Source organism: Cygnus olor, chromosome 2, assembly GCF_009769625.2.
Source record: "Cygnus olor isolate bCygOlo1 chromosome 2, bCygOlo1.pri.v2, whole genome shotgun sequence".
Taxonomy (NCBI): Eukaryota; Metazoa; Chordata; class Aves; order Anseriformes; family Anatidae; genus Cygnus; species Cygnus olor.
Window position 1 is genome coordinate 7,470,939 of NC_049170.1, and position 27,389 is coordinate 7,498,327.

The following is a 27,389-nucleotide window of genomic DNA, read 5'->3' on the forward strand; positions in this document are numbered from 1 at the left end:
TTGCTCCTTTGTGTGAAGCTGCCCTTTCAGCAGCATGTATAACCCTCTGGCTACTTGCAAAACTCCCAATAATATCTCCAGCAAAGTTTTGCAATGGAAAGCAAAACCAAAAGATCGCCTAGGGGCTACAAACTGTACCTTGAAAGGGCACTCATGTTCAGAAAGGGCATGGTGAACTAAGAGGAGGAGAGGAGATTGGTAACCTAAAATAATCTAAAACATTAAAGAAGACAGAAGTTGGCTGATACTTATCCAACTAACATTCAGAACACTACTAAAAACGCCTTTTAATCTGAGGGTTTTTTTGTATTCTCCTATAAGAGATCTGTATGAGCATTCTTAGACGGAATTCATTTTCATGAATTTTACAGACATGGATGTTACAGTCGAGGAGTTTCAGATTTTGTATTAAGTTCCAATTGCCAAGCCATCCACTGCTCTTGCTGCAACAAGTAAAGCCCTGGAGCTAGATGTCACTGATTATAAATGTAACTTAACCTCACAAGAGCACTTGACATACAGAATGCTGGAAAATACATCAGTCTACACTCTGAAAGTGTGGAAGAGCCCCATTTACAACAAAAACAAACTACTGGATTACCACTAACTTTAGCTTTGTATACCTTGAGGTCCCAGTTTTGCCTGAGCTGGAGTGGAGGTTGAGCTACGAAGTGGGTCTGATGAAGGATCCAGGAAATTGGTGGTCAGATTTGTTTTACATGAGAGTGGAAGTGATTCTTCAGGCAAATTATCGAGGCTCATCTTGTTTTGTCTACTGGTATCCAGTAGATCTTTCCCAAAGAAAGCTTCCTGCAAAGGGGACAAAATGATTCAATATAGGAAGAACAGTCTATCTATTGAAGAAGTTACACATGCAGCAAAGTTAAAATGAAAACCCCAATGATTACTAGAAATGTAAAATTACAGTCTCAGTCACATACCTCTCCGGGTAGGGCATCATCTTCTCCTGGCTATGAGGCGTGGATACAGCTGATATATAGCTTACCTGAGGTAGCTACATAACTCCCTTAAACTCACATCTTAAATTATATAGAAAAACTTCCATGTCTTCTTACATATATTCAGCATAGACAGTGTACCAATACAGTGCTATCAAAAAAACATATGAATCTCAAAGAAGTTACTCAGTATTTCTTCTTGCACAAAAATGAGAGCTGAAGAAGGGGAAAGCTGCTGAACAACTCGATAAAAGCCATGAAAAAGTTGATGAAAAATACTCAAGCTCACTGTGGTCCAAGTTCTAGAATGATTAAATGCTGCACTGCAGTTAGTACAAAATCGTCCTAAGGGAGAACTTCAGTAACAAAATACCTAAAGCTATTTAAAATACTATTCACAGCCACCACTCACCTAAACCTGAGCACTTGAGTTATTTGACAAGAGCCTATCAAATCGAGTTTTACTCATCGCCTAACAACTTTTCCTGTTTTCATGTAGTCTTTAAAACCTCGATTTAGGACACAGTGTCTAGAAATAAAGCTATAGACTGATTTTTATTATCAGTTATTCCTATTAATTATTCTGTTCTATGTGACTAATATGTGCAGTAAGAAAAAGCATTTGTTCTTATTAATACAAAGGAAATTTTGCTTAAGTATTTTCTTTCCAACTCACTTCTCCATTTGTGAAATACAAATTATTTTTAGACAGATTGCTCTGCCTCTGTCAATTTTGCTTTCAGTCCTGACATAGTTTATACCATGAAGTTTGGTAAATATCTACAAAATAAGGTTTTCATGAAAAAGGTGGCTGAGAAGAAGAACAAAAAAAATAATGTTCTTGGTGAGAGAAAGATACAAACCAGCTGGTTTATAAACCAGGTGAGGGTAGGTAAGCTGGTCAATCAGCATTAACATTCCTGAAGATCAAGTGCTACCTCTCTTAGCTCTGGGGACATCACGTTAGTAATGGTCAGTAGAAGAGCAGGGATTATTGTGGTGGGGAGATGCAGAGCGTATAGAAAGATGAATCTATGGAAAAACCTTCCCCTATGAAATCATGTTCTATAATCTTCTGTAAAGAAAAAGTAGTATTTAGAGGAAATGGAATGATCAAACTAAGACATCTTACACCGCTGAACGTAGTACACAAGATGACAAGCTGAAAATGTCATGTGTCAGTTTACAAAGAAAACAAAGAATTTATTTTTCCTCTCTCCCAGAACAAGAAGCCTAAACACTGAAGAGATTTAACATAACACACAGATTTCTCTACAAAGTAACAAACTTTTCCTACAGCAAACGCATTACATTTGAATAATAAATTGGGAATCAGAAAAGAAATATTTATGGTTTAAATGACCTATGAATCAACAAACATGAAGATCAGTTTTTAAAATGTATTTACTCAGAAAGTACACCGATAGTTTTACCTGCAAGTAGACAGGAAAGGTTTCTTCAAGTTTATTCTTCTTTTTCCTGTAACGCTTTTTAATTTTCTCAGTACTTTCAGAAGCTGGGGTAGACTCCTCAACTGGAGTGTCTGGCAACTGTTCTGTCCAACCTGAAAAATAACATTCAGGCACAAATAAATAAAATGCTCTGTGTCTTGCTCAAAAGGTACAGGGCTAGCATGCCTAACACATCTTACTACCTATTTATGTGCATGAGTTTATTATTCTGAATATCACTGTAGATATATTCTGAAGGTGGCTTTTTGTCAGCTGTGAACCTGGTCACCTGGGTTCAGGAAGGCAGAAATGCCATCTGCGATACTAGCCACATCATGATCTTGCCGTACTTCATTAGCTTTAGACAGACCTTTAACTTTTCTATCTCTAAGCCAACCTAGGAATTTGGTCATTTGAGAGAAGTTATAGCTGGCATTCAACCAGATATTTGCAAAAGAATTCTACTGAAGTACTGTCTCTAGAATCAACACTGTTGAGCTACACATTAGTCACCCTTCAATTTATAAACTAATTTTTCTCAAAGTGAAAGCACAAACCATTTTTTAAAATCTGAAAAATGACTTGTACAAATAATGAACAGGCCAGAAAAAGAAATCTATAAAGAAGCCCTTCAAGAAAAATTACACATTTATTCAGCTATCATATACGAAGCTGCACAGCATTTTTTCCTAACAAATGCAAAAGCACAGTGTGCTAATCAATCATTTAATACTTTATTTTGACAGACCAATGAAACCACTAGAGGTAAGAGCTAAACTTTTAAAGTCCTTCACTTCTCCCTTGCCAAAGCTAATTACACGAAGTTAATGTCCCTGGGAAGTTAAGAAACTATATTATGTAGTAAAATTTGCCATGCTTTGTACTACAGTCATCTCTTGTACCACATTCAGAGGGCACCGAGCAGACTGAGGCTCACCGACCCTGTGACCCCTGTGCTGGTCAAGAGTGAGCTTTTGCGGAAAAAGGGAGTGGGACATGACAAGAATAGCAAACAACTTTGTAAGGCTGATGAGCACTGGCAGCTGAGGAGTAGGCTCTCAGCAAGCTATGATGATTTACAACATACAAAGATATTCTGAGTTATTTTTTTCCTAATAAGCAATTGTGCCTGAGCAAGCAGAGAAACTCAGCTGTTTAACTGAAGAATACTTAAAAATACTGCTTTTTAACAATTTGCATTGTACTGGTACACAGAATGGGTAATTAACTTTTCTTTAACTTACAGGAGAAGATCCCTACATACAAATTGAAAAACGTTAAAGCAAAGTTTTTCAACATTATCTGAAACAATCTAGTATACCACACCAAAACAATATTTACAAAGCAGAAAAACATAGCTATAACATTAACATATTGAAGAAAAAGCAAGCGCTTTTTCTGAACTGGGGACCCAAATACAATACTGGGTTGCACTGGTAACAGAAACATTTTTTGACTTCGAAAAGTAGTTCTACAAACACAAGCAAGGACATAATTATTAGTAAGATAAGTTGGTAACTTGTATTATTTTTTACTGCATTAACCATGAACAACAAAAATAACAGCTAAGTTTATGCACTTACCTTCATCTCTGCCAGGCAACTGCTCAGAAACAGATCCAGAAGAATCTTTCCTGGAGAGAGATCTTTTAGTCTTCCCCTGCCCTGTACGACTTCTTTGACGTACCATAAATCCACCAATACCTAACAAGAAAAAAAAATTCAGTATATCAATTAAAACTGTGCTTTATAGCAAGAGTGAGAGGCAAGATTATTCTGCAGGTAAATGGGACAACTGCATCTGTAGAGGTCTAAGAAGAAGTCTGATATACTTGATGAATTTTCATTTCTTAATTTTGATGCCTCAGTGGGTATGTATGTAATTATCAAAATGGATCAGAATTTTAGGACTTCAATACATCCACAAGAAGATTAAATCACCAAACCTGGCAACTTTCAGATGCTGTTTTTTTCCTCCCTTGGCAAGCTGATGAATTGCTAAAATTAATCAATCTACTAAATGAAACCTATTAAAGAACATTAAAGGGTCATAAGAAACTACAAATTGCTCTGGAGAGCCCACCACTCCAAACGACAGTACTAAAGATGGATGTATTACAAAATAAAAAGGTAATTAACCAACATTATACTGCCTGAAACTCCAGAATCCTTCACCAAAGATTGACTGCAGTGTTCCTGGTCCCTTACAGTTGGTGTATAGGTATGTAAATGCATCAGACTCAGGTTTGTTTCATTTTTCAGGGAAATTGTTGGCTGCAGAAAACTAACAGATGGCTGCGCAACTCATGATCCAAAATCACTCTGAGCAAATGAAGCTCTCTCCTCTTGAGGACCCGTCAGTGGAAATAAATGGCTTATTGAAGTGTATTACTTGTAGAGAAACAGGAAATCTCTGTTAAGTGCTGTGGGTTTGTACCACAATCTCATCGTGGAAGGCAAAACACCCATGGGCATGACCTGCTGAGTGCTGGATTGGGGCTCTTCCTCGGCGTTTTGGGAAATGACATGGGGAGGGAAAATGGTGGTACAGATTTGTTTAGCTACTGATAGAGAAGCAAGAGAAATTAGACCATGTTGTAGCTCCTGCTTCCTTTCTCTGTTCTCCTCCCCTGCTATCTTCATAATCAGAGGATATGGCCCATTACAACAAGAAGGATGGGCGTGACTGGCAAAAACAGTATTTGTGACGGCAAAGACTACAATCGGCTTATTATCCACAGTAGTGGGAGGCTGTGTAATGAAAAACAAAACCACCATGTAACACAGACACCGAGGCATACTGAAGGGTGTGATGTAGGGGCTCTTCAAAAAGCCAGACTTTATCTAAGCAGAGCTTATTAACTCGGGTTCAGTATTAGCCCTAACAGATCAGAGCCACTTCCTCCTGAGTCACTCGGGTATCTAGCTTTTTGTGCCTGGAGACAGCCCAAGTGTTTCAGCATCAAGGATACACAGTTATTCTATAGTCAGGATAATAAAGAATCGACACCACTGATAAAGTAAAATAAAATAATTCATCCAGTAACTGCATTCATTAAAATTCATCTGCAAATGTTCAGTAAATTACTCCTAACAACTAGTTCAGAAATTAAGTAAAATACTGGCAAAAAGTTCTCTGAAGTTCAGATATTGCCAGACGTATATAAATACATGCACACACACAAAAACTGTATTCCATCAGTTATATAATTAGAGTACATTTTCCTACCAAGTTAAAAATCAGTAAAAAAGTATAGATTTAAACTACAAACCAACAACTGGCTACGCTTTACTGCAAGTGTATGGCTGTGCAGCAACCTCTGGAAAAGTATGTTGGTAAGAGAACTAAAAGAATATTTTAACCATAACAGCAAACAATGCTAAAATCAGCAGACAGCTTAGAACAATTCAGAATTCTATTCCTTTTCTATATATTTTTTAATAATACAGAAAAAAGCCTTAAAACAAGCAAGTGACACAATCATATAACTTATTCATCCTACCAGGTCTGTATGGTTTTCGCTTTCTTTTCTTAATCCCATCAGCTCCTTCTGCCACTTTGGTATCATCATCCACAGCCTCCCGTTCTGGGCTGGAATCTGATTTTCCATCACAGTCCATAAGATCACCCTCTGCAGAAAAAAATGCAGTGGTAAGTTCAACTGGAAAAAGGAAGGAAGACATTTTTTCAAAATGTCTACATCTGAATGGTTTCTCAGAAATTGATTGAAAATAACAGATTTTTCAGACAGGTGATAGAAAGCTACACCCTTTAGACACTTTTGAGAAACCCACCCTAACCGTACACAATGATCTGGTATATAGGTTTATTTCCTGTGAGGTTATGTCTACACAAAACCAGAGAATAAACGCTATCGTTGCTATATGTGGATCCTGACATTGTTTTCCCCATAGAAAATCCTCTCAGAATCCTGTGCAGCATGTTCTAAGTCCCTGAGCAATTTCTAACAATACATAGAGGAATATGAATACCATCTACCATGCAAGATATGCTCTGTTTACCTTCCTCTAAATTCTGTTTGGGAGAGTTTGTTTTTATTGAGAAGACAGACTGAAAAAATGCAGCCTACACTTGGAAGGTAATATATAATGACTCTTAGTTTGGAGGGTTCTTGACTTGAAGCTGTGTGACTGACTGAAAGCAGATTTATTTATTCAGAGGAGTTTGATTTATATAGCAGAAAATTCAGCCCAAGGAATTAGTCAGCCTTGAAGATGAAGACCACAATTTTGAGTTTATATTCTGTGGGAACACGGGGTAGAAACCAGATGTAAAGTACAATGGCATTAAAAAGACTTCGGTGTTGAAAAGAGACCGAGTTAATTCTGTTCCTGATAGCCCCAAAGAGTCAATACAATAATGACCTTACATCTTCATTTTACTGTAAAGCTTTTGAAACATCTAGACTAAACATACTCTTGTCCCTGGAAAGAGACCAGAATTCAGATTCTCTGCCTTGTACTTTCGCATACATTTGTTAGGAGGAGAAATATTGTTTATGAAACATGCCCCGTAGCCTGTTTGGTTCTACTGCAGACAGAGCTGGACTCTCAAACCACTTCAGCTGCAGAACAACTACAACGACCCTTGCTCTTTTCAGGGCTTGGTCACTGACCTGACTTTTCATAGAACGGTTTGGGTTGCAACGGACCTCAAAGCCCATCTAATCCCAACCCCCTGCCATGGGTATGGACCCCTCCCAGCAGCCCAGGCTGCCCCCAGCCCCATCCAGCCTGGCCTTGGGCACTGCCAGGGATGGGGCAGCCACAGCTCCTCTGGGCAGCCTGGGCCAGGGCCCCACCTCCTCCCTCATAGGAAAGAATTTCTTCCTAATATCTAATTTAACCCTACCCTCTTTTAGTTTAAAGCCATTCCCCCTTGTCCCATCACTACACTCTGTGACAAAGTGTCCCTTCCCCAGCTTTCTTATAAGCCTCCTGAAAGGCCGCTGTAAGGTCTCTCTGGAGCCTTCTCCTCAACAACCCCAACTCCCTCAGCCTGTCTTTGTAGGAAAGCTGCTCCAGCCTCTGATCATCTTTGTGGCCCTCCTCTGGACTTGCTCCAACAGGTCCCTGTCCTTCTTCTGTTGGGGGCCCCAGACCTGGATGCAGCACCCCAGGTGGGGTCTCACAAGACATGATGGAGAGGAAGAATCCCCTCCTTCAACGTGATGGCCACACTTATTTTGACGCAGCCGAAGATACGATTGGCCTTCTGAGCTGCAAGTGCACACTGTCAGCTCATGTCCAATTTTTCATCCACCAGTACCAAGCCCTTCTCCACAGGGCTGTTCTCCATCCATCCATCTCCCAGGCTGTGCTCATGTCTGGGACTGCCCTGACCCAGGTGCAGCACTTCGCACTTGGCCTTGTTGAACTTCCTGAAGTTCACATGGGCCCACTTCTCCAGCCTGTCCAGACCCCTCTGGCTGGCATCCCTTCCGTCTGTCACGTCAACTGCACCACTCCGCTTGGTGTCATCCACATCATTCGCGTTTACCTGGCATTACTACACTATGTCACACCGATCGAAGCAGTGGCATAGCCTTATTCAGCCTGATGCCCTCACAAAACCTTCAGACATCCAAAGAACTGGCACCAATCCACCCTACAGAGCACACGTAGTTCTGTCTGGAGCTTCCAGGAAACCCAGACCATTTACCACGTATGTGCTGTGCAGTTATAGTCACATATGTGAGCGTGCTCTAACTCTTGATGCATACGACAAACATCTGTGAAACATGCAAATATATTTTTCTTTGGTATGTTCCAGAAAAAAAACAAAAAACAACACAAAAAATAAAAGATGATCAGAACTAAATTAAAGTCTGTGGCAGCTTTGGTTCTCCCATTCATACTCTGCTATTACATTTATGTATCTTGATATCTAATTGAAAAGGGATACCTAGGATACCTGTAAAAGCCAATAAGTAGACACCAAAGTTAGAGTACATTATATAGAATACATGCATACAACTGTAGAAGTAAAGATGATTAACCACAGAAAAAGAGCAGGGGAAGTGGTTAATTCTCTATCTTGATGCCTTCGAACCAAAACTGAAAGCATTTTTGCTTTCAACAACCCACTTGGTGGACTATATGAAGGCATAAGATGAAATTTAAGAGTCAGCGTAATGCTAGAGTAGTCTACCAAACCCTGTGAATTCCAAAGAAAACAACATAAAATAACTACTTAACTGTTTTAAAGGTTATAAACAAATACAGGGAACCTATTATAAAAAAAATACACTTCTAGTCAACTGCAGAGGGTTAAGAACGCGCTAATCAAACAACAGCAACAATTCTTATATCAACAAGTTAACATGGAAACTGTGCTGATGGGTAAACTACCCAGTTATGTCAAGTACACTCTCTGTATCTAAAAAAAGCTTCTCATGACATTTAATCTGATTAACAACAAGGCAATGTTGCATCAACAGAGAGCACTTTAGATTGTGGTGAGGTGGGGTGCCTGTGTTCCACTTGTAACAGACACCTGCATGACTAATGTAATGACTTTCACACCTGCCGGTTCACTAAGCCTTTCCTCAGGCCACAGATTAACACCTCTCCTACCAACATTTTTATCAGGATGTACAGCCAGGCCATGGCAAAGAGGACAGGAGGGCGGTGCTGCACCACGCTGGTGCCTGAGAGTGAGTATTTAAGGTACAAAGAAGCTGACTGCTCCTACCTATGTGCTTCTTTTCGCTGCCTCATCTCCCATCTTCAGTCTCTCGTGGCCTGGCTGCTGTGCTCACTGAGCCCTCAGATGGGACTGAGGACTGCTGGCCCCTGGGACACACGCATGCTTGCTCCATGTCCAGACACACGGTGGAAGGAGCTCTCTCAAGGGCTTCTACAATTTACTGAAATCTCACTGCTCTACACAGTGTGAGGTGGTTGGTAGGCACGTGTCAGCCCAGACCCCTTCATCCCTCGTCAGCCTTGGGTGCTGCACAAACACTGTTAACCATCCCCTTTCCTCTATACTAAATTCTGGATTCCCTATCCTCAACACTCATGCCATTTGGCAGGGCTCTGCACACAGCGTGATTGACTTGAACTAGAGCAACACCCCAGAATTTACTTCCAACCTTAAATTCTGTCTTAAATTCTACTTTGGAAACGAGGACAAACAAAAAGTTCAGTTATCTGTGCACATATAAGAAAATATTTTTTCCCCTCAGACTCTCCTTCACTCTTCATCCCACCTCATTTCTTTCAAAGAAAACGAAATATTCTAAGCAAAGAGCTTTTTATTCCTCTTTCTCCTTGATTTCAAATACAAGCTCCACAGTAATCTAGACATTGCTTTGCTGAGCCAACACTACCACTTTCAAACGGTGCCTGCACTGTTGATTCCTCAAAATACACTTGTACCCAGTGAGTGCACAGCATTTCCCCAAACAATCTAAGGAATAGATAAAAAGGCAATTCATATTTCCAGTGTTGCAAGCCTTAGCAAAGTGTTTCACATGGTATGGATGACACAAACAGAACAATGATAAAAAAATCCCTGAAACAGGCAACAATGAGCCGTGACTATTGTCCAAGCAATTCCCACAGTGCATTCTGTACAGGATATACAAATGTCAGTATACCAAAAAATCCTACTGATGTATGCAATATACATGTAGTAAAATGCTGTAAGATACAAGACATGCCAAACGTAGGTCACTACCTCTACTGTCATCCATCTCGCCATCTCTTGAGTGTTCTGACTGGGCATCTGGGGGTGTCTGAAGCACAGCCACACTGTTCTGATTTATAATCTTCAGTTTAAGCTTTGGTTTCGTCCGTTTTCTTCTAGGTACTGTGACAGTTAGGCTCTGTAACTGAGACATGCCGGATTCTGTCAAGCAGACTCCATCCTGTGTGTATGTCTTCGGTGGGTCTATAAAAGTTAAATGAATCATAACAGCAATATAAAACTCTTTAATTTACAAGATCTTCAGGAATAGCACTTTTAAGAGTTAATAATTCACATGTATAGAACTGATTCATGAGCGAGGAAATCAGTATAAATAAAACACAGAGATCTGATATTGTCTTATGCGTTACAGTTAGAGCTTTATGATTTAGAGCTTGATGTCAAATCCAGTAACAATCCATTACATTGCTACAAAACAACTTACATCCAGAATTCGTTAGACAGAACTATTTGATTACGGAAACTGGTGCCTTGCAGGGTATTTCGGTAACCCTAACGCTCAAAAAACCCATGCAAGTCTTAGTTTGGGTCCCTGTTGCTTATGAGCCAAAGCCCTCAGCATTGCAGTTTCATGTTGTTACTCAGCTGTAGCCTCCCAGAACTCTTGGTCCATCAGGCAAGTTATTAGCCCTGGTTTATAGGCAGACAAAAAAACAAATTATATCGAGTGAGCTGCTCGATATCAACTCATAAAAGCGTGGGTAGGACCCAAGCCTCCCAAGACCTGCAATTCTGCTACGTCCTCAAGCTGTTACATGCCAACTGAGTCTACTGATCAACTCTTCCCACCAGTTCTTAATTCACAATGCAGAAAGGCACTGCTATCTCAGTCATCTGCACCGCCACCTGCAAGTGGAAGCTTGGGAACTTTCAGGGAATTAGCAAATAACGAAGAGGCTGCAATGATGCTTCTGCTCTTGAGGCCAATTAAATAATGACTGGATAACACAGTTTCTGAAAACATATGAACATCGTAACATTTGTTCTCTTTAACCAAAAATATTTTCTTATGTAACATGTCACATCCCAAAACACAGCTGGTTCTGAATGTAGCTCTTCACAGATGATTCTTCTCTTGTACTGAATTAGAAGAGTGTTCGTTTAAAAAATTTCATTTATTTTTTCAGACTGAAGATTGGAGGGCAAAATCTTCTCTCAGAACTACAACTGTGCAGTATCAAGCAGAACAAAATTCTAATGTGACGGAAGCTATCCTAACATGAAGGAAGCTCTTGGAGACTATCATTTTAACAAATGACCTGGGAGTAGGTTTGTCAAGATTGTCAATTCCTTGCACAAAATACACAAATTCAGAGAAGTTGTGTCCTCCTACAGTTTGAGCCTGTAAACATTTGTACATGTGTTTGACTCAGCCACACGGTTATTTATCAGGGCTAGTACTAAGGCAAGCAACTAAGTCTGCAGAATCAAAGCATAATTTAAGATTATTATTATTATTATAGTGCAGGTATGGCAGGCAAAAAAGAAGTAGAGAAAGAAAAAAAATGAAAAGCATGCTGTGATAACAAAAGGATAGTTAATGTTGTGTGTTATAAAAACAAAAAGGAATTTTTGCCTCATGTAAAAGTATACCCTTAAAATATGCTAAATGATCAACGATTAAGCATTTACATTCTTTACCTAGTTCTTTTGATTTTGAAATAATCTGAGCTCCAACTGATGAATCACAACAGTCCAAAGAAGGCACTGAAAAATATAAGGAAAATAATTTCAACTTTTAAAAGTGGTGACTCGATTTAAACTGAAACTACCAAGTAATTTTCCTTCAAACGGTTCTGTTAAACTCCCTAATTAATACTGTTGGCAACATTTACTAGCACCTTTAAAATAAAGTGCTTTTCAGCGTCACAAAGATGTGACTACAAAACAAGGCTGGTATCAACTGAAGTTCTCCAATTCCCTAGAGCCAAGGATGGCACTGGAAATGCTCTGAACTTGATGATAAATGATCTCCTTCTACTGGTCCACAGGCATTCACTGCATCTATTGGATTTTAAGGAAACCTCTACACTAGGCATGACGTCCAGGCTTTGCTAACCTAAGCGTAAGTAACAGGAGGACTTTGTGAACCAGCTACTGTCTCAGGAGTGGATCTCCCACCAGCTTCACACACAAGGTTCCAGCTGTGTCTGTGCTGTCAGATGTCTGATGTAACATAAATGAGAAAGAAAGTAAGGCCAATAGCGAATCTGAGAGCAGATGAGACGTAACTTGTTGGTGTTAGAAAGGGTAATTCTTATTCCAGGTAAGATTACTGACAAATGGAACAGCAGAAACTCAGTTTGAAAATTGCCTTGTTTGCTTCAGGGAAGCACTGCAGTAGTGTGAGTGAACAAATGATGATCAACATGTCCTCCAATGCTAGCACACTACCGCTGCAGGTAGAAATGTTCTTCTGCCTTAATTACAATAACTGTAATCCTGTTTCACTAACCTGGGATGTGTAGACTGATTTTTTATATTAGTAGTGACTTTATAGAGATTATATAGACAGAAGGTACAGGAAAAATTAGATGTTTAGTTTGTGTCTCACAAACGCTGAGAACTAAAACCAAAAAGACTGTTAGTTTGGCATGGTTAGCATTACCACACAGTCAAGGTCTATTATTCTTTTTTTTTTTTTTTTCCTAGAAATCTTAGCCAGGCTGAGTCTAAGACTCTGACAAACATCCGGTGTTTTTAATTTGCATCTACTACACAAGCCCAGACCACTGAGGCACAGCATGTGTGGAAGGCTCTTGTTTCTCAGCCCAACTGCACGTGCTCCAACCTCACACACAGAGGCAAGACTAGGAAAAGACCAAGAGCTTCCACATAACACTTACACTCTGCTAAATACGAAAAAACAGTGTAGTAGCTAGAAGATTTGAAATCTAGAGAAAGCTTTCTAAGCATACATAAAAAATAAGGTAAGTGAAAGTCTGTCTTCAGAAATTATAGTCCTCTAAAAGTTTTTAAGGTCTAACTAAAGTATATGACATAACCTAGCGAAAATAAACATTCTGTGCAATCAGTACGTGTAAGGAGCCTATCAGCACTGTTGAAAAACTGATACACAGACACGGATGGAAAAAACAAGGAAGAAAAAAAATGAAAATGAAATTTTGAAGGAGACACTGTGCTGGAGGGAAACAAAAAAATATGGGACAAGCTGCAGGATGGAAGATGCTCAAAGGACCTGAACTGAAACAACAAAACAAGAGCAGACTTTAAGAAATACTCCACGGGGAACGAGACCTCATCTGATTCCTTAGTCGGTTATAATTTACAAGATACCTAAGTCAGAGCTAACAGCTACTGGACTGGAATCTAAGGTAAACAAAAAATTCAGAGAGCTGTGAATGGGGATTTGATGCCCTTACTCTAAAGTCATACAACAAGGAGTCCACATCAGACTGAGAACAATTTTAGCTTTGGAGACTGAATAGACTTGAAACAGGCAAACAAATAAGCTGACAGCAACAAACGGGAGGCCTTCAGAGACCAACTCACAGAAGTTGCACAGCGTTTGAAGCTAGTATTGAACTGATTTCCAGAAAAGGAGCTAATTAGAGTGTGGGTTAAAGATTAAATCAATAAAATGGATAACAGAGAAACAGAATTCCAAGCCAGAGAAAACTATACGGGGAAAAAAATAATCGTTAAAAAACAGAACAAAGAAGGGACGGTGCTCTCTGAGGCACTTAGCTAAGTTCAACCAAAATTATATGCTTATTTTCAAAAGGGTTTAAACATGCTGGATGATGTGCAGTGTTTAGTGGCTTCAGTTTAAAAAATTGTTGCACAGAATACAATATGATGAGAAAGATCACAGTTTCAAAAAGAAAGGTGGCTGCAATTCAGAAGGCTGTAATAGAAAATAACAACTCTAGGAAGAAACAGAATTGGCTAAGGGACAGTGCAAAATGTTTGATATAAAGACACAACACCGCAGTACCATCAGCTGCCTGCTTAACTGTGAGTGTTATGCAGGGATTTTTTTTGCAAATACTGTAACTTGCAAGAATGTAACAGCTGAAATAATAAAAATGATAATTAAAAACTCAAAAGTTAAAATTTTAGCTTCTAATATTACTTCTGTATCTGGTATTTGTGAAGTACACACAGTAAGTTTTAGAATGAAGATGATCTTAACTCAGTTTCACGAAGACTGTGCAACAGAGGATCCCAGCCCTAAGATGCCTATCACCGAGTACTCAGCATCTCCAAATTAGTAAGTGACACGAAGTCCTCACTGCTGCTGTGGGCAGGCTTATCTGAGCCACAGGAAGAATACTTGCACACCAGCAGCTACCAGAAACTACTACCAGATCGGCTGTAACTAGCTGTTACGTGTGTTTGCAGCTCATGTCTCGTCAGCTGTTCCCACTAAAGAAAAGCAGACAGAGCTGGTCCATTTCCCTCCTGCACAGAAAAACAAACAAATGAACAAAAAACCAGCACCAAGGAGGAAGCTGGAATTTGTGGATGGAGAGAGTGGGGAAATAAGCAAGGACGGGATGCAAGTTACAGTCTAGGTATACATACACAAGCTACGTGATGATGCACAAAGGCAAATGATGGAAAGGCAGAAATTATGGGTAGACGGCTGAGATTTACTTGTCTGGAGAGTGTGTGACTGTGGGTGAGATGCACATCTCTCTCCTGAATGTGCAAGAATTACAGCACAGAGGCAAAAGTTGCTGCTACCTACAGCAGTTGCCAGTACTCAGTCACGACAACATTCAAACTAAATTAGAAAACCTTTTCTACAACAGAAAACCAATTCTACAACACGCTGGAGGACATATTTATCTCCAAGAGTACTGGAGGTGCTGGCCCAAGGGCTCGCCAAGCCATAATTAACCAGCAGTCCTGGCTGAGTAGGGAGATCCCAGCTGACTGAAGTTAGAGAATGTGACTCCAACTTACAGGAAGGGCAGGAAGGAAAATCCAGGGAACTGCAGGCTTGTCATCGCCAGGAAAGGTTATGGAGCCCTGGTGAATGGAGTTCAGTCTTGTAGGCTAGATCAATGGGCCGGGCCCAATCACGACATTCAACAAGGATAAGTGTCGGGTGCTGCACTTGGGTCCTAACCACCTGATGCAGCAGTATGGGCTTGGGGAAGAGTGGCTGGAAAGGTGCCCAGCAGAAAAGGACCTGGGGGTGCTGGTCAACATCTGGCTGAACATGAGCCAGCAGTGTGCCCAGGTGGCCAAGAAGGCCAACGGCATCCTGGCCTGCACCAGAAATAGTGTGGCCAGCAGGACTGAGGAAGGGATTGTCCCCTTGCATGCAGCACTGGTGAGACTGCACCTGAACTGAATTCGGTTTTGGGCTTCTCACTACAAAAGGATATCGAGTTGCTTGAGTGTGTGCAAAGCTGGTGAAAGGACTAGAAAACAAGACACATAAGAACAGCTGAGGGAAATGGGGTTGTTTAGTCTAGAGAAAAGGAGGCTGAGGGGAAACCTCATCACTCTCTACAACTACCTGAATGAAGCTGAAGCAAGGAAGGTGTTGGTCTCTTTTCTCAGGTGACGAGTGATAAGACATGAAGAAACAGTCTCAAATTGTGCCAGGGGAGGTTTAGATTGGACATTAGGAAGGATTCCTTCATGGAGAAGGTGGTCAAGCATTGGAACGGGCCACCAAGGGATGTGGTGGAGTCCCCATCCCTGGAAGTATTGAAGAGATGTGTGGACACGGCACTCAGACACGTGGTCTACTGATGGAACTCAGCAGGTCGGGTTGATGGCTGGACCTGATGATCTGGAAGGTCTTTTCCAACCTAGATGGTTCTATGATCCTATACTGTAACTTGAGACCACATTAAAAGCAACCTGATGAAACACTAATCAGAGATGAGTATTTCAAAGGAGTCTATAAATGAAGGTTTATGGTATACTACTCCGGAGCAAGTTTTACCATGTGCCGACTGTGGATATTTATGTATGTTCAAGAAGAAAAAAAAAACTACTTATATTTTATTTCTGTTTCACAAAGAAGATGATTTTAAGATTATCAGATATGCATCTGATCTTCTGAAGATGAGACAGGGAAAAACTCTTCAAGTTCCTGTTTTCTGAAGAGAGAAAAATGGAAACTCTTTCTCAATACATACATTTTAGAAGGTATTTACTTTCTACCAATAGTACACCTACTCAATCTGCGATGTACTGGCAAGTTATTAGGCTAAGGGGCTCTTGCTTATTCTACGTATATAGTAGTTAAACTTGTAATAAAGTTTGCTACACATTAATATCCTCTGTGGTACATCAGATGGAAAGAGAAGGAGCCATTCCAATAAGAAAACACAATACAGCATATTGTATATTTATACTGTTAATATTTGTTTCTCTTAAATTTAGCAAATGCTTACTGCTCTCACCTTGAAACAAAAAATTAGAGAGAATTTTCAAGAGTTGTAGACAAGTTAACAAACCACTGGAACATTTCATATAAAAGTACATGCAAGTATTTCCATGAACATGCACCAAATGACATTCAGACATGCAACTGTGCAAATGCACACGTGTTAAAGACTTCATATATACGCTGAGTCAAAAGCAAAAAGAGTAATCAGAGAAACTTGACACATAAAAGAAGTGGAAAAAAAAACGCAAAGAAGGGTGGGCAACTTTCTAACAGGTGTTGCAGGACTGGCTCCTATTCCTCAGAAGACAAACCTACACAACACAACTTCACATTGGTGTGCAAAAAGGACTAACTCAGGGGCCGGTTTATGCCTGGAGGTGAAACATCTCTGACACCACTTTCTGAAGTTATTCCACCTCATATACTGGGGCCTTTATTATCTTCTAAAAGGTAGCTCTGCCAGCTCCTAAGGGAAAGGAAGGGGCAGTATTTCTTACCTGGACTTTTGTGTTTAAGTGCTCAAAGCTTATTACCAAAAGAAACAAAAACCTGTGTTGTATCTATAAGTTCCTTGTTTTTCCCACTTGCAACCCCTTTTTTGTTTTGAATTTGCAAAAGCAGATTACAAAGATGAAGTGACTTGTAGAAAAACACGAGCGTAAGTCATTCTTACTTGTAACAGTGGTAGAAGTGGGATACTTAGAAGTGTTCCACTACCATGTGTATATAGTTGATCAATTTATACAAACAAGTACACAAACTTCCAAGGCGACATGAGTAAGTTACAATTACTGTCACAGTGTTATGAGGACATGAGGTATAAAGGGACATCAAATGCTCCACGGAACTTTTCTTGGCAGACCTCTCAAACACAAGCCTCATGGTATAGTCAACTCTTGATCAGGAAAGCCAATCTCACTGAAATCCTCCTGGTGTATATTTCTTCAAACATTTGCCTTGTTCCTTCCTCCTACCACATTCTCACAATCTGATGATACCCCAATAAAGGGTTAATATGAACACTTTAACATACTATTATTCTAAAAAATAATATGTAGAGGTGTCAGTGCTCTGTTAAAGCAGCAGACTGAAGCAGAAACTCCTGTGAGCTGACATGCAGAGAAAACAGACCCAGGATACTCTTCTTGCAGCAAGACCATAAATCATCTAATAGGCCAATCTAATTGCTGACAGGCCACTCACTATAAAATTAACCACTACCATCCCACAGAACCAGATGGTGTAGCTGTGCTCAAAGAGAAAAACTGCAGTAACCTCAGCTCCTGAAGTACCAATGCTGTGGAATTGCGTACTACTGACTAAAAAAGAAGTTGGTATATTCACTGACAACATGTGCGGAGAAGAACAAAACTCATCAGAAAGAATATGCATTTTAACTAACAAAAAAAAAAAAAAAGAGACTCCCAAGCAGGAAAATATGGAGATTTTTTTTCAAAGACCAGAGCTAGGAAAAGCACTGGTCTTAAATACTGGGAGAGCTTATGGAGTGGTGTTAACAAAATATGGGAAAGGAGGGGAAAGATGCTTGTATGGAGTATTGTTGCAGTTACTGCTGCTTCAGAGGGCCTCAAAGTCCTGATAGATAGAACATTTTTTGCTTGGAATTGATTTTAATATTCTTCCACAAGTCAGATGTTTAGAGAACTGTTTTTTCTTTATTCCGCTTGACAAAATGAGATGCATTTTACCCTTTCAATATCAAACACCCAAATTTACCCAAATTATCTTTGATAAATCTGTCTAGAATTCCCCCTGCTAGGTTGTCTCTTGCTGCAGGGATGTCCTTACAGCCAATCACTAGGGGGTGAGAAAGAGCTGAGGGCACCTCCAGAAGGCCTTTAAAATAAAAACAAAAAATCTTGCTTCTACAATGAGTCAACTCTCGACCACAGACAAGAACCATAACCCATTCCCAAACCTATTTATTGCAGTGTGCAATCCTGCCATTGGTTTCAATTGTCTTCTTACCGTTTGTTGGTGGTATGTATGGCCTACAAATGGTACAGTCAAAACCCATATCAGCTATGTTTTCCACTTCCTCCTCTGTGTTTAAGTTCTGACAGATTGCATGCATCCATCTAGAAATTAAGTGGGGGAAAAAATACAATTTAAAGGAAATATGTGGTGTTTTAGGAGACCCAAGTATCAGTATATGGTCCAAGTACATGTGAAATACTTGTTTAATTTAAATTCTTTTAGGGAGAAACGATGAATCAGGTTCTCCATATAGAGCAATCCTCTATGGTGGTGTGTGTTAAAATACTGTATATACAGTATCAGATTACCTATTTCCCTTCACAGGAAGGAAAACTGTAAAATAATGTCCCGGAAGCAAATATGTCTTAGTATTATAATTTCTCCCTGTATTTGAGTCATCTTAACTACTCACTTGACACAAGGTAATCTAGATGTAGCCTCACAATGACAGTCTTGTGAGGTAAATTAGTTTTATTTTCTTTTTACAGAGGGGGGAAAATGAGGCACAAAATAATTAATTAAGTTGCCCAGAGTCATACAGTTATTAAGTCTGTGGTACAACTAGTTACGAACCAATATGAGACTTCTGAGACTCAATCCAGTGTTCTTTACCACAAGACCATTCCCTTCATCTTTATGCTTTTACATTATGAGAAAAAAATTAAAATAAGCCTAAACCAGGAAAAAAAATGTAAAACAGTAGAAATCCTTACCGATCACATTGTCTACACTGAATTATAAGCTCTTCATCCCTGTAAGTGCGATAGCAGATTGGGCAGGTAGACAAACTTGCACAGGGAGCACACTGCGTGTAATTATTTTGCCATTCGCATCTTAAACCCGGCGAAGTTGCTCCACAGTGTCTGCACCAAACACACCTGCAGAACAGACAAAATGATCTATTACTTTCAGTCCCCAACACAATTATTTTGTGGCTTTAAAACCCTCCTAACTTAGAGCTGGGTGAATAATTTAAGTTTTAGATCACTAACCAATGGCTGGGGTGAGGGTGGGGGACACCTTATTTCAGGTCAAAATATTTTACTTGAACAAAAATTTATTATTTAGATTTTGAACATTACCAGCATTTTTGATACATTTTCAAGCAGTTCCTACATAAGAAGTCGTTTCAATCTGCAAAAGAGGTGGATGGGTGTTTTTAACAGCTTAACAGGTCAAAGGAGTTCCTGCTTTCAGTTGCCATTCACTTTGAGACAAAAAGACTTGGCCATGTGAGAGGTCTATTTTGTTTGTATTTCACCCAAGTAACATGAATGGTTTTCAAAGGGTTTTTATCTTGAGAGCAATTTGGTGAAGTGCCCATGAATTTTTCCAACTGTTTCAATGAACATAGATTAGGATTTTTGGCCACAAAGTTTCAAAAGGAAAATGTTGTCCACCTCTACTTACCTGGTTTTTGGCACTAAGAAACAGTATTAAGAGGAGGTAACTGTTTCCATATTAAACTGAGAACTGAATGAAACAATTCAAAAGTATTTTGTTTGCTTTGTTTAATACATCTAACTTCAATAAAACTAAAACTTCATTACAGTTAAATTGGCATTACAAGTAAGAAAAAGGAACAAAAAAGGCCAGTATTTCTGACACCCAAACCAAACACACCATTTGCACTTCCAGCCTCCTTTTGGAACGGTCTGCAGGGGCGGATCTAAGCAGTAAGTGTGGTAGCTGATGTCGCAGTCATCACAGAGCAGCAGCCTTCCTGGATCTGTAGCTTTCCCACAGGCTTCACACACCGTACACTCCAGACACCTCCAGCCTTTACTAAGCACCACTTTAGTAATCTGCAAATGCCAAGGTGAACAGTATTTGAATGCAGCTCTCTGAAGTGTGGTCACTGTATAAATGAAGGTCTGGCTAGCGCGAGATGTTCTTCTGTGCACACCAACGACATCACAAGTAGCCATTTATCAATTAAACATTGTGAAAATTCACTAAATGGGAATGGATCAAACAGAAGGGAACTCTATGTTGCTGATACTGTTCTGGAATATAATTTCAGATAAATTAGCACACCAGAGAATACATACTTCTCTGGGTCTACATGTAGGACGGTTTATTCCTTATAGGAGTAGCTGGTCCCACAAGGAAGAAAGAGAACATGCTGCTTTTTTCAGGTATGTAGTAAAGCCAGTATTCAGACCACTAAGAATCCTGTATCTTTCCTAAATTACCTGTGATAGCCAGTGCTATGGTTTCAGTCATCCAAAGCTAATAATTTATTGTTTATTAAATACTGTATGAGTGGTATACAAATGCAAAACCAAAGTATAGTTGCATGAAGAATGCATATAATGTCTTGTAAAGTAAATTTCAAATAAAACATCTAAAATACTCTGAAATGTTTCAAGAAATCAGTTTTACATAGATGCACTTATATAATAGTGTTTAGTTTATATATTGCAGTAAGCAGCTTATTATGCGCTTCCTAAATCAACTCATACCATTCATATTTAATTTTCACAAATTCTCTCCTAGATTAATGAAAGTAAAGTATATTAATTAACCACTCCAACTGCTGTCAGTTCTGACAGCCAACAGACAACTTGAATCGACTAAGCCTTATGCCTGTAGTAAATGAAGATGCATTATAAATTTTTGTTTTTAATTTTGCTTGTATTTAGGTTTTAAGCTTCTATCTCCAACTGTTATTTTAACCAACTGCTGGATAATCAGTGCTATTTATGGTTGTGAAATTACAAAAAGGTTAATTTCTCTTGAGGCGATGCATACTATAAAATGACATTTAATTAAAGTCTTTCACAAGTCGCGTACAAATAATGGTCACATTAGCTGAAGAATATCTAACAAGTTAATGACTCCCCTAATTACCACAAAACCAAAGGCAGCGTAGTGCTATTAAAGCACAATATGAAAGCAGTGTAATCAAGTCATCTCTTATGTAACAAAGCACTCACCTTAATACTGACACAGTATGGATGGTAACACTGACCGCATTGAGAACAGGCGAGCAACCTGCCCTCAGCACCTTGGCCAAAACTCCCACAAACTACGCACATATCCTGAAATTACAGAAACGTGCAGATTTTTAACACATGCCACACAGTAAGTTCTGAAAACATGTAATTGTAAAATCCAGCTAGCTTGCTGTATGATGCAACTCCTAGCAATGACACTCATTTACTTTTTTTAATTAAAAGAAACAAACAAAATGAAAACCTGAGTAACTATTAGCCTAACCTGATGGAGAGTGAACTTGTCACTGCTAGAGAAGAGGACAACTGTATTATGCATCGAGTTTTCTTCCTCATCTTTGTTAGATGAGATATCCATAGTTGTGACCTATACCAAAAAAAAACACAACATAATTAGCAAGCACATCATGTTTTCTAAGCCACAAAAGATGACAAAATCTATTCTTTACACATGTTAGTTTTTTAATACTACTGGAGAATACAAGCTTAGAGCATACACCAGAAGACTGCATTTGTTTATTCACATGGTACAAACTTTCACAAAAAGCTATCTTAACGAGAAATTGTTGTACGAATTCACAATACTTTCCACATGAATACAAGTATCACCACCCTCAGTTTTACAGACGTGCTCTATTCCTCTCCTTTGTTCACCTTTACCTGTTACCCTCATGTTCTTTAAAATGGAAATTGAAGGGAAGAAGCAGTCTAGGAAAAAAAAACACTAAGTAGAATTTGTCGTATTGTGACCATGTCTGCCCTTTTTCCTGTCTTTAAGCACTGAAGTTCTTCTTACTGAATAGTTAATTGCAATGACATACTTTGAGTATGAACTCAGAGAGCATTCACAGAAATGTAACTTGTCCTGTATTACCTAAAATGTGGTTTAGTTAAGATTCCAGCAGTGTTAGAGAAATGACCAAGAGTTCAGAAGTTACAACAGTGAGGACACACTCCACAAGGTCTTTCTTTACGAGGTTTATATAGCTTTGCCTGTAAAAACTTGCACTGAGCTGTGAACTTGAAGCTGCTGTTTTGTTTTCAATCTGTAAGCCCTTACTACCGACTTAAGAGCATCATTACTCTCACCTGCCCTTTATGAATTCAGCATATATATGTATACATAGCTCTTCAGGAAGAAAAAGAAGACAGAAAGAGATTTTGGGAGAGTCATTATGAAAAGATCAGTGAATGCTTTAACTGTGTTAGGACTTTCATGTAAATCTTGCTTTCCACAATTTGCCACCCGTGAATTTCCATTAACAGGCCTAGGTATTTACTCTCTGAAGCAGAAGTGGCCATGAAAGCTTGGAAGAGAAGAGCACACATTTCTATGAAAAAATAAAATAATGCATGCTAGAGAAACTTAACTTTGTTTTACCAGCTGTTCTTGCTTTATAAATGTGGATTATTTTAAATACAGCTTGAGTCTTATTTAGCTAGTTTTGTTTAAGTAATACTTTAAATGCTTTACAAATCCAAACATCACTAGAGACAAATGTAAATACTGTTACAACAGCTACAGGAACCCTTCTGATAGACTGTTGCTGAAAATCAGCATTTACTGAGAAACAGCTAAAAAGGGAGTATGAGTATACTGTTACCGTGCCTTAATTACTGTATTACTGAGAGCTCTGCAGCTGGAACTAATTAACCAAAAAACACCCGAACCACCTCTTGAGATGTTCAGGGAGAGCTTTTCCCTTGCATGTTATTTCCACGGGTTGCACAAAGTTCTCAGAGCTGCCTCCACAAATGAAAGAGCAGAGTGTGAAGGACAGGATCACTGAAGTTTTGATGCGTGCCTAACACCAGCCGTGAGCCAGCTGGGCTTAACCTGTATCCTCCTGCTACCCCATTCCCAAGGTGTACAAAGAAGCTTTTAAGTTCTTTTAGTTGTCCACTGGTCATGATCCCATTAGATTGAGTTTGTGCAAAGGGGCTGAAAATACTCCTATTTCAACCCCTTATCTGGCAAGAGGCAGATATTTGTATTTTATCTTTGCATTGCTACCTTCACCTACATTATTACAAGACAGCCGCATCATAGAAATCTGAAGCAGAAAAGCTGCCATTTACTTTATATGTCACAGGATCAATTTTCTACAGGAAACTGTGGACAGTGATGGCCATTTTGTATTCATAGCACTTCACCCCACTGAATATTCTCTGTTCAGTTACAATTATTTTTTTTAAGATTTTGTTCTAGAAAACGTGGCTTCTTCTGAAGTACAAAGATCAAAATAATCATGTGAATGCCTGGATGTTGTATACGCTGAAGCAGACAGTATATAAGAACACAAAAAAGCAGTTCTAAAGAGTCAGAGGAATTACGTAATGGAGACATAAAAACGAGCAAGTCCTTTTCTCAACATGAAGAAGAGGAAGCCTGTCAAAATCTACAGGGCTGCTTGACAATCACACTATAACAAGAATGTTCAAAGATGGCAAGTCCACAGCAGAAAAAAATAATTTTTTTTGCAATCCACATTTCCCACAATTTTTATACCAAAATCTCTCCTCTTCCAAGAAGCAAAACAGGATTGCAGATCACAAAGATTTTAAAAGGACTTCAAGTATGAAATAGCTTAACTATCAACTGCAGTGAGCAACCACTCGCTGAAAATTACTCAGTGCTATAGGAATGGGAGATGGCAAATATAACTATTGCTTTCTCAAAATTCTCAGGGGGGGAAGCCATGTACCATCACACAGGACAGCTAACATCTGATCCTAACAGAGAACTTGCAGCCACATCGATATATATATATACTACGTTTTGTTAAAGAGTCAAGGAAGCCTTAGGTATGGTAAATCATGATCTATTGGGTTTCTTTCAAGGCGTCAGCAAGCCCAGAGACAGGGAAATCTGATTGACGTAATTTACTTCACTGCCAAATTGTTTTGGCAGAGTCACTCACCAGAGCTCCTTTAAAAAAAAAAAAAAAAAAAAAAAGGCAGCTAAACTTTTTTTTAGAGGAAACATATTAGAGTAAGTGTCCTTGCACTAGAATCCTGATAGGGATGGCTGCCAACAGGCCCTGGTGTTCAACACACGCACAGTCTGGAAGACTGATCAAGGAGCAAGGTGACAAAGCTTGCCAACAATATTAAGATATTCAAGGTAATAAAAATTGAAAGACAATTGTGAAGAGCTATATAAGAACTTAATAAAGCTGAGTTCTGGTCTATAAAATGTCAGATGAAAGTCAACAAAGATAAAATTTTAAAAAGGAAGACAACTAACAAGGAAGGTCAAAAGTCTGGAGCAGCTGCCATACAACAAAAAATTCTGGGATTCACCATGCTAGCAAAGAATGAGTGGAAGGAAAACGAGGAGGAATGACAGAAATTTATACAGACTGAGTGGCAGGAGGTTAATAAAAAGCAACTCTCAATGGTCTCTCCTCTAAGGGCACTCAGGAGGAGAAACAAATCGAAGGAGGTATTCCTGAATCCAACACACTCATGAGCTGTAGAACCAAAAGAGGTTAGTTAACATGACTATCAAAAGTATTTAGAAGCACATAGACAAATTTATGAACTCCAATAGAGGCTGTCCAAGACAAAGACACCACCTCCTGTTCAGCAAGTCCCTGAGCCACAAACCATTGAAGTATCTCATTCTCTACGGCTCTTCTGTTTCTGTTCTCTTCCCTCAACAATCAGGTTTGGTCCCCTGGGTAGAACCACCTCTGGGCTGATCTGCTAAGGCTGCTGTTAGTTTTATGCACATGCTTGGGTCTCCCCTTTTCTGTTGTTCCAATGAATGCTGCATTTACTTCGCATGTTTTCCACTTGAGGAAGTGGAAGGAGTATGCCAAGTTTCCCAGCAGTTGTCCCTTTAAGTGGCAATAGCAGCATAAAATTGCCTCAGGTCCACTTTGCTTCACTGCTCTAGTTCATAATCACACATACTTAATAATAACCAGGTTTTATGGAATACCTCTACTTTTTAGTGTTATTTGGTTTTACACAACATTTTAATGAAGAATTACAGCTGGATTAGGTTATGTTACATTAACAGACTACAACATGACTTGAAAATAAATGTTCTTACCCCTGGAATGACTACAGTCCCAACTCCATTTTTCAGTTTCGATCTACCTCTGCCACCTCGTCCTGAAAGACCTGCACCACGTGGCCTCCGCTTCCCTGGGAATCCTGATCCACGGCCCTATTCAATATAAGATAACAATTTAAATGCAATCTGAAGTCCTTTTGTTATAAGGGAATCAAACTTATTCAATGCATCTGGGGAAAAATACAAGTAAAAAAACCCAAAACCTATGGTTTCAAGTGCAAAAGGGCAGTGTCATCAAGTTACTGCATAAATCATTGTGAAGTACCTCTAACTCCTATAACTACTTACATGAATTAATATGATCACTTTTATCATCAGTGAGAATGCAGCCAAACCCAGAAATGTTTATTTTCTGTTCAGGATTAACTGGAAATATAGAAATACTATCTTTTCTACGTTGCAAAGTATCCAAAGTAAATACCCTCTATTATATGATTCACCTTTCTTTTTAAGCAGCCAGTTCAGTCAGATGAATTCTGCATGTGGTCTGGGCTCTTGATTAATTGCAATCATACACACTTTTCTTACACTATTAATGACCAAGCAAACACTGGAGTTTGTTAGGGCTCAATCCTGTTCCCAAAGTGAAGCAGGAGCTGGCTCCATTGAACTCTCTTAATTCAGCAGACAGAGAGAGAGCTTTTTATATTACTTATATCAATCAAACTCAGATCAATACTCCCCATAACAGTATACGTCTTGTAGAAAATATACACTTATTTGAGACACCTTCTTTTACCCCTTCGTTTACTTTATATGCAGAGACATATGGTTGTAGTGCTTCTGTGCTCTTGGAGTATTCACAAAGTGTGTTCAATTACAATTTACTGCAGAAAAGCAAATATATATATATTTTTAATAATAATAGTTACCTGATATTGCTCCTGTGACCCAGTTTGATTTTTTTTTCCTTATCATTTCAAAATGAACTGAATACAAACTGTAAGAGGAACTCCCTCCTCTCTTCCAGAGAGAAAATGAACATCCTGACAATGCCCCTGAGTTCTGGCCAGTATGTCATACACCTTCACAGAGCTTATATTTCAGAGCTCTGCTCTCTATAAATGCTGATAATTATGGTATATACACAAGAGAGCACCTCTCCTGCTACCAAGTAAGCAATGAGATTATTTATTGATTTTAAATATGTGAATAATCTCTGCTCCTAAAATAGCCCAAATCCATCCACAGAGTATCTAGAACACGACAGTGCATCTATCTAAACATTTGCTGGAGACTACTTTTAATGCCAAGACAAAGGATTTACTCAAAAAAACTATGTTGACTGAGCAACAAAGCTCCTTGGGGACAGTGTCACCAACATACACGAACAGTTTCTACTGACAGAGATGGGAGCTCTGTGGATGGAAAGCAGCATTACGGGCTCAGTGTTGCCAACAGGATTTTTCAAATATGCCATCTCCTGATTTAAAGACGATATACAAGTTTATGGTCAAAATTCAAGGGAGAATTCAGGTATCCCAATGCTAATTTTTTATCAATATCCATCTATTTCAACTGATTTACTCTTACAAAATGAGGCGATGTAATGCAACACTACTTTAGGAAGCGAGAGGAAGGACACCACTGATGGCTCAAGAATTTATATGTAGTAAAAGTGAAGGGATAATGTTGTCCTTACATATATATGGAGTTAATACATATGCACAGACAGGACATACAAGCATCAATTATTATTAAAATGTATACTCTTCTGACATGTTTCTTATGCTGTGTGTTTCAGATTACATATCAGTATTGTTATTTTCACAGAGCTAGTAACAGGAATAAGCACATACTTGTACCAATGTTAATGCTGAATAGTAA

The 27,389-nt window shown here is 39.1% G+C and overlaps 1 protein-coding gene across 11 annotated transcripts in view; it reads right to left on the minus strand.

The window, feature by feature from the left end:
• KMT2C (lysine methyltransferase 2C) overlaps positions 1-27,389 on the minus strand; it is a 199,753-nt gene that overhangs the window by 47,912 nt on the left and 124,452 nt on the right. For 9 of the 11 annotated variants that reach the window (XM_040546212.1, XM_040546213.1, XM_040546210.1 and 6 more), the window contains 12 exons: positions 25,539-25,655; positions 21,744-21,845; positions 21,461-21,565; positions 20,145-20,326; positions 19,235-19,399; positions 18,513-18,622; positions 11,786-11,851; positions 10,115-10,327; positions 5,913-6,041; positions 3,994-4,113; positions 2,393-2,523; positions 624-810 (listed from right to left, as the gene is read on the minus strand). In XM_040546212.1, coding sequence (XP_040402146.1) covers positions 624-810; positions 2,393-2,523; positions 3,994-4,113; positions 5,913-6,041; positions 10,115-10,327; positions 11,786-11,851; positions 18,513-18,622; positions 19,235-19,399; positions 20,145-20,326; positions 21,461-21,565; positions 21,744-21,845; positions 25,539-25,655 — 1,627 coding nt within the window. The remainder of the gene's footprint in view (positions 1-623; positions 811-2,392; positions 2,524-3,993; positions 4,114-5,912; positions 6,042-10,114; positions 10,328-11,785; positions 11,852-18,512; positions 18,623-19,234; positions 19,400-20,144; positions 20,327-21,460; positions 21,566-21,743; positions 21,846-25,538; positions 25,656-27,389) is intronic. The other 2 variants (XM_040546215.1, XM_040546216.1) reach the window with 1 other exon arrangement.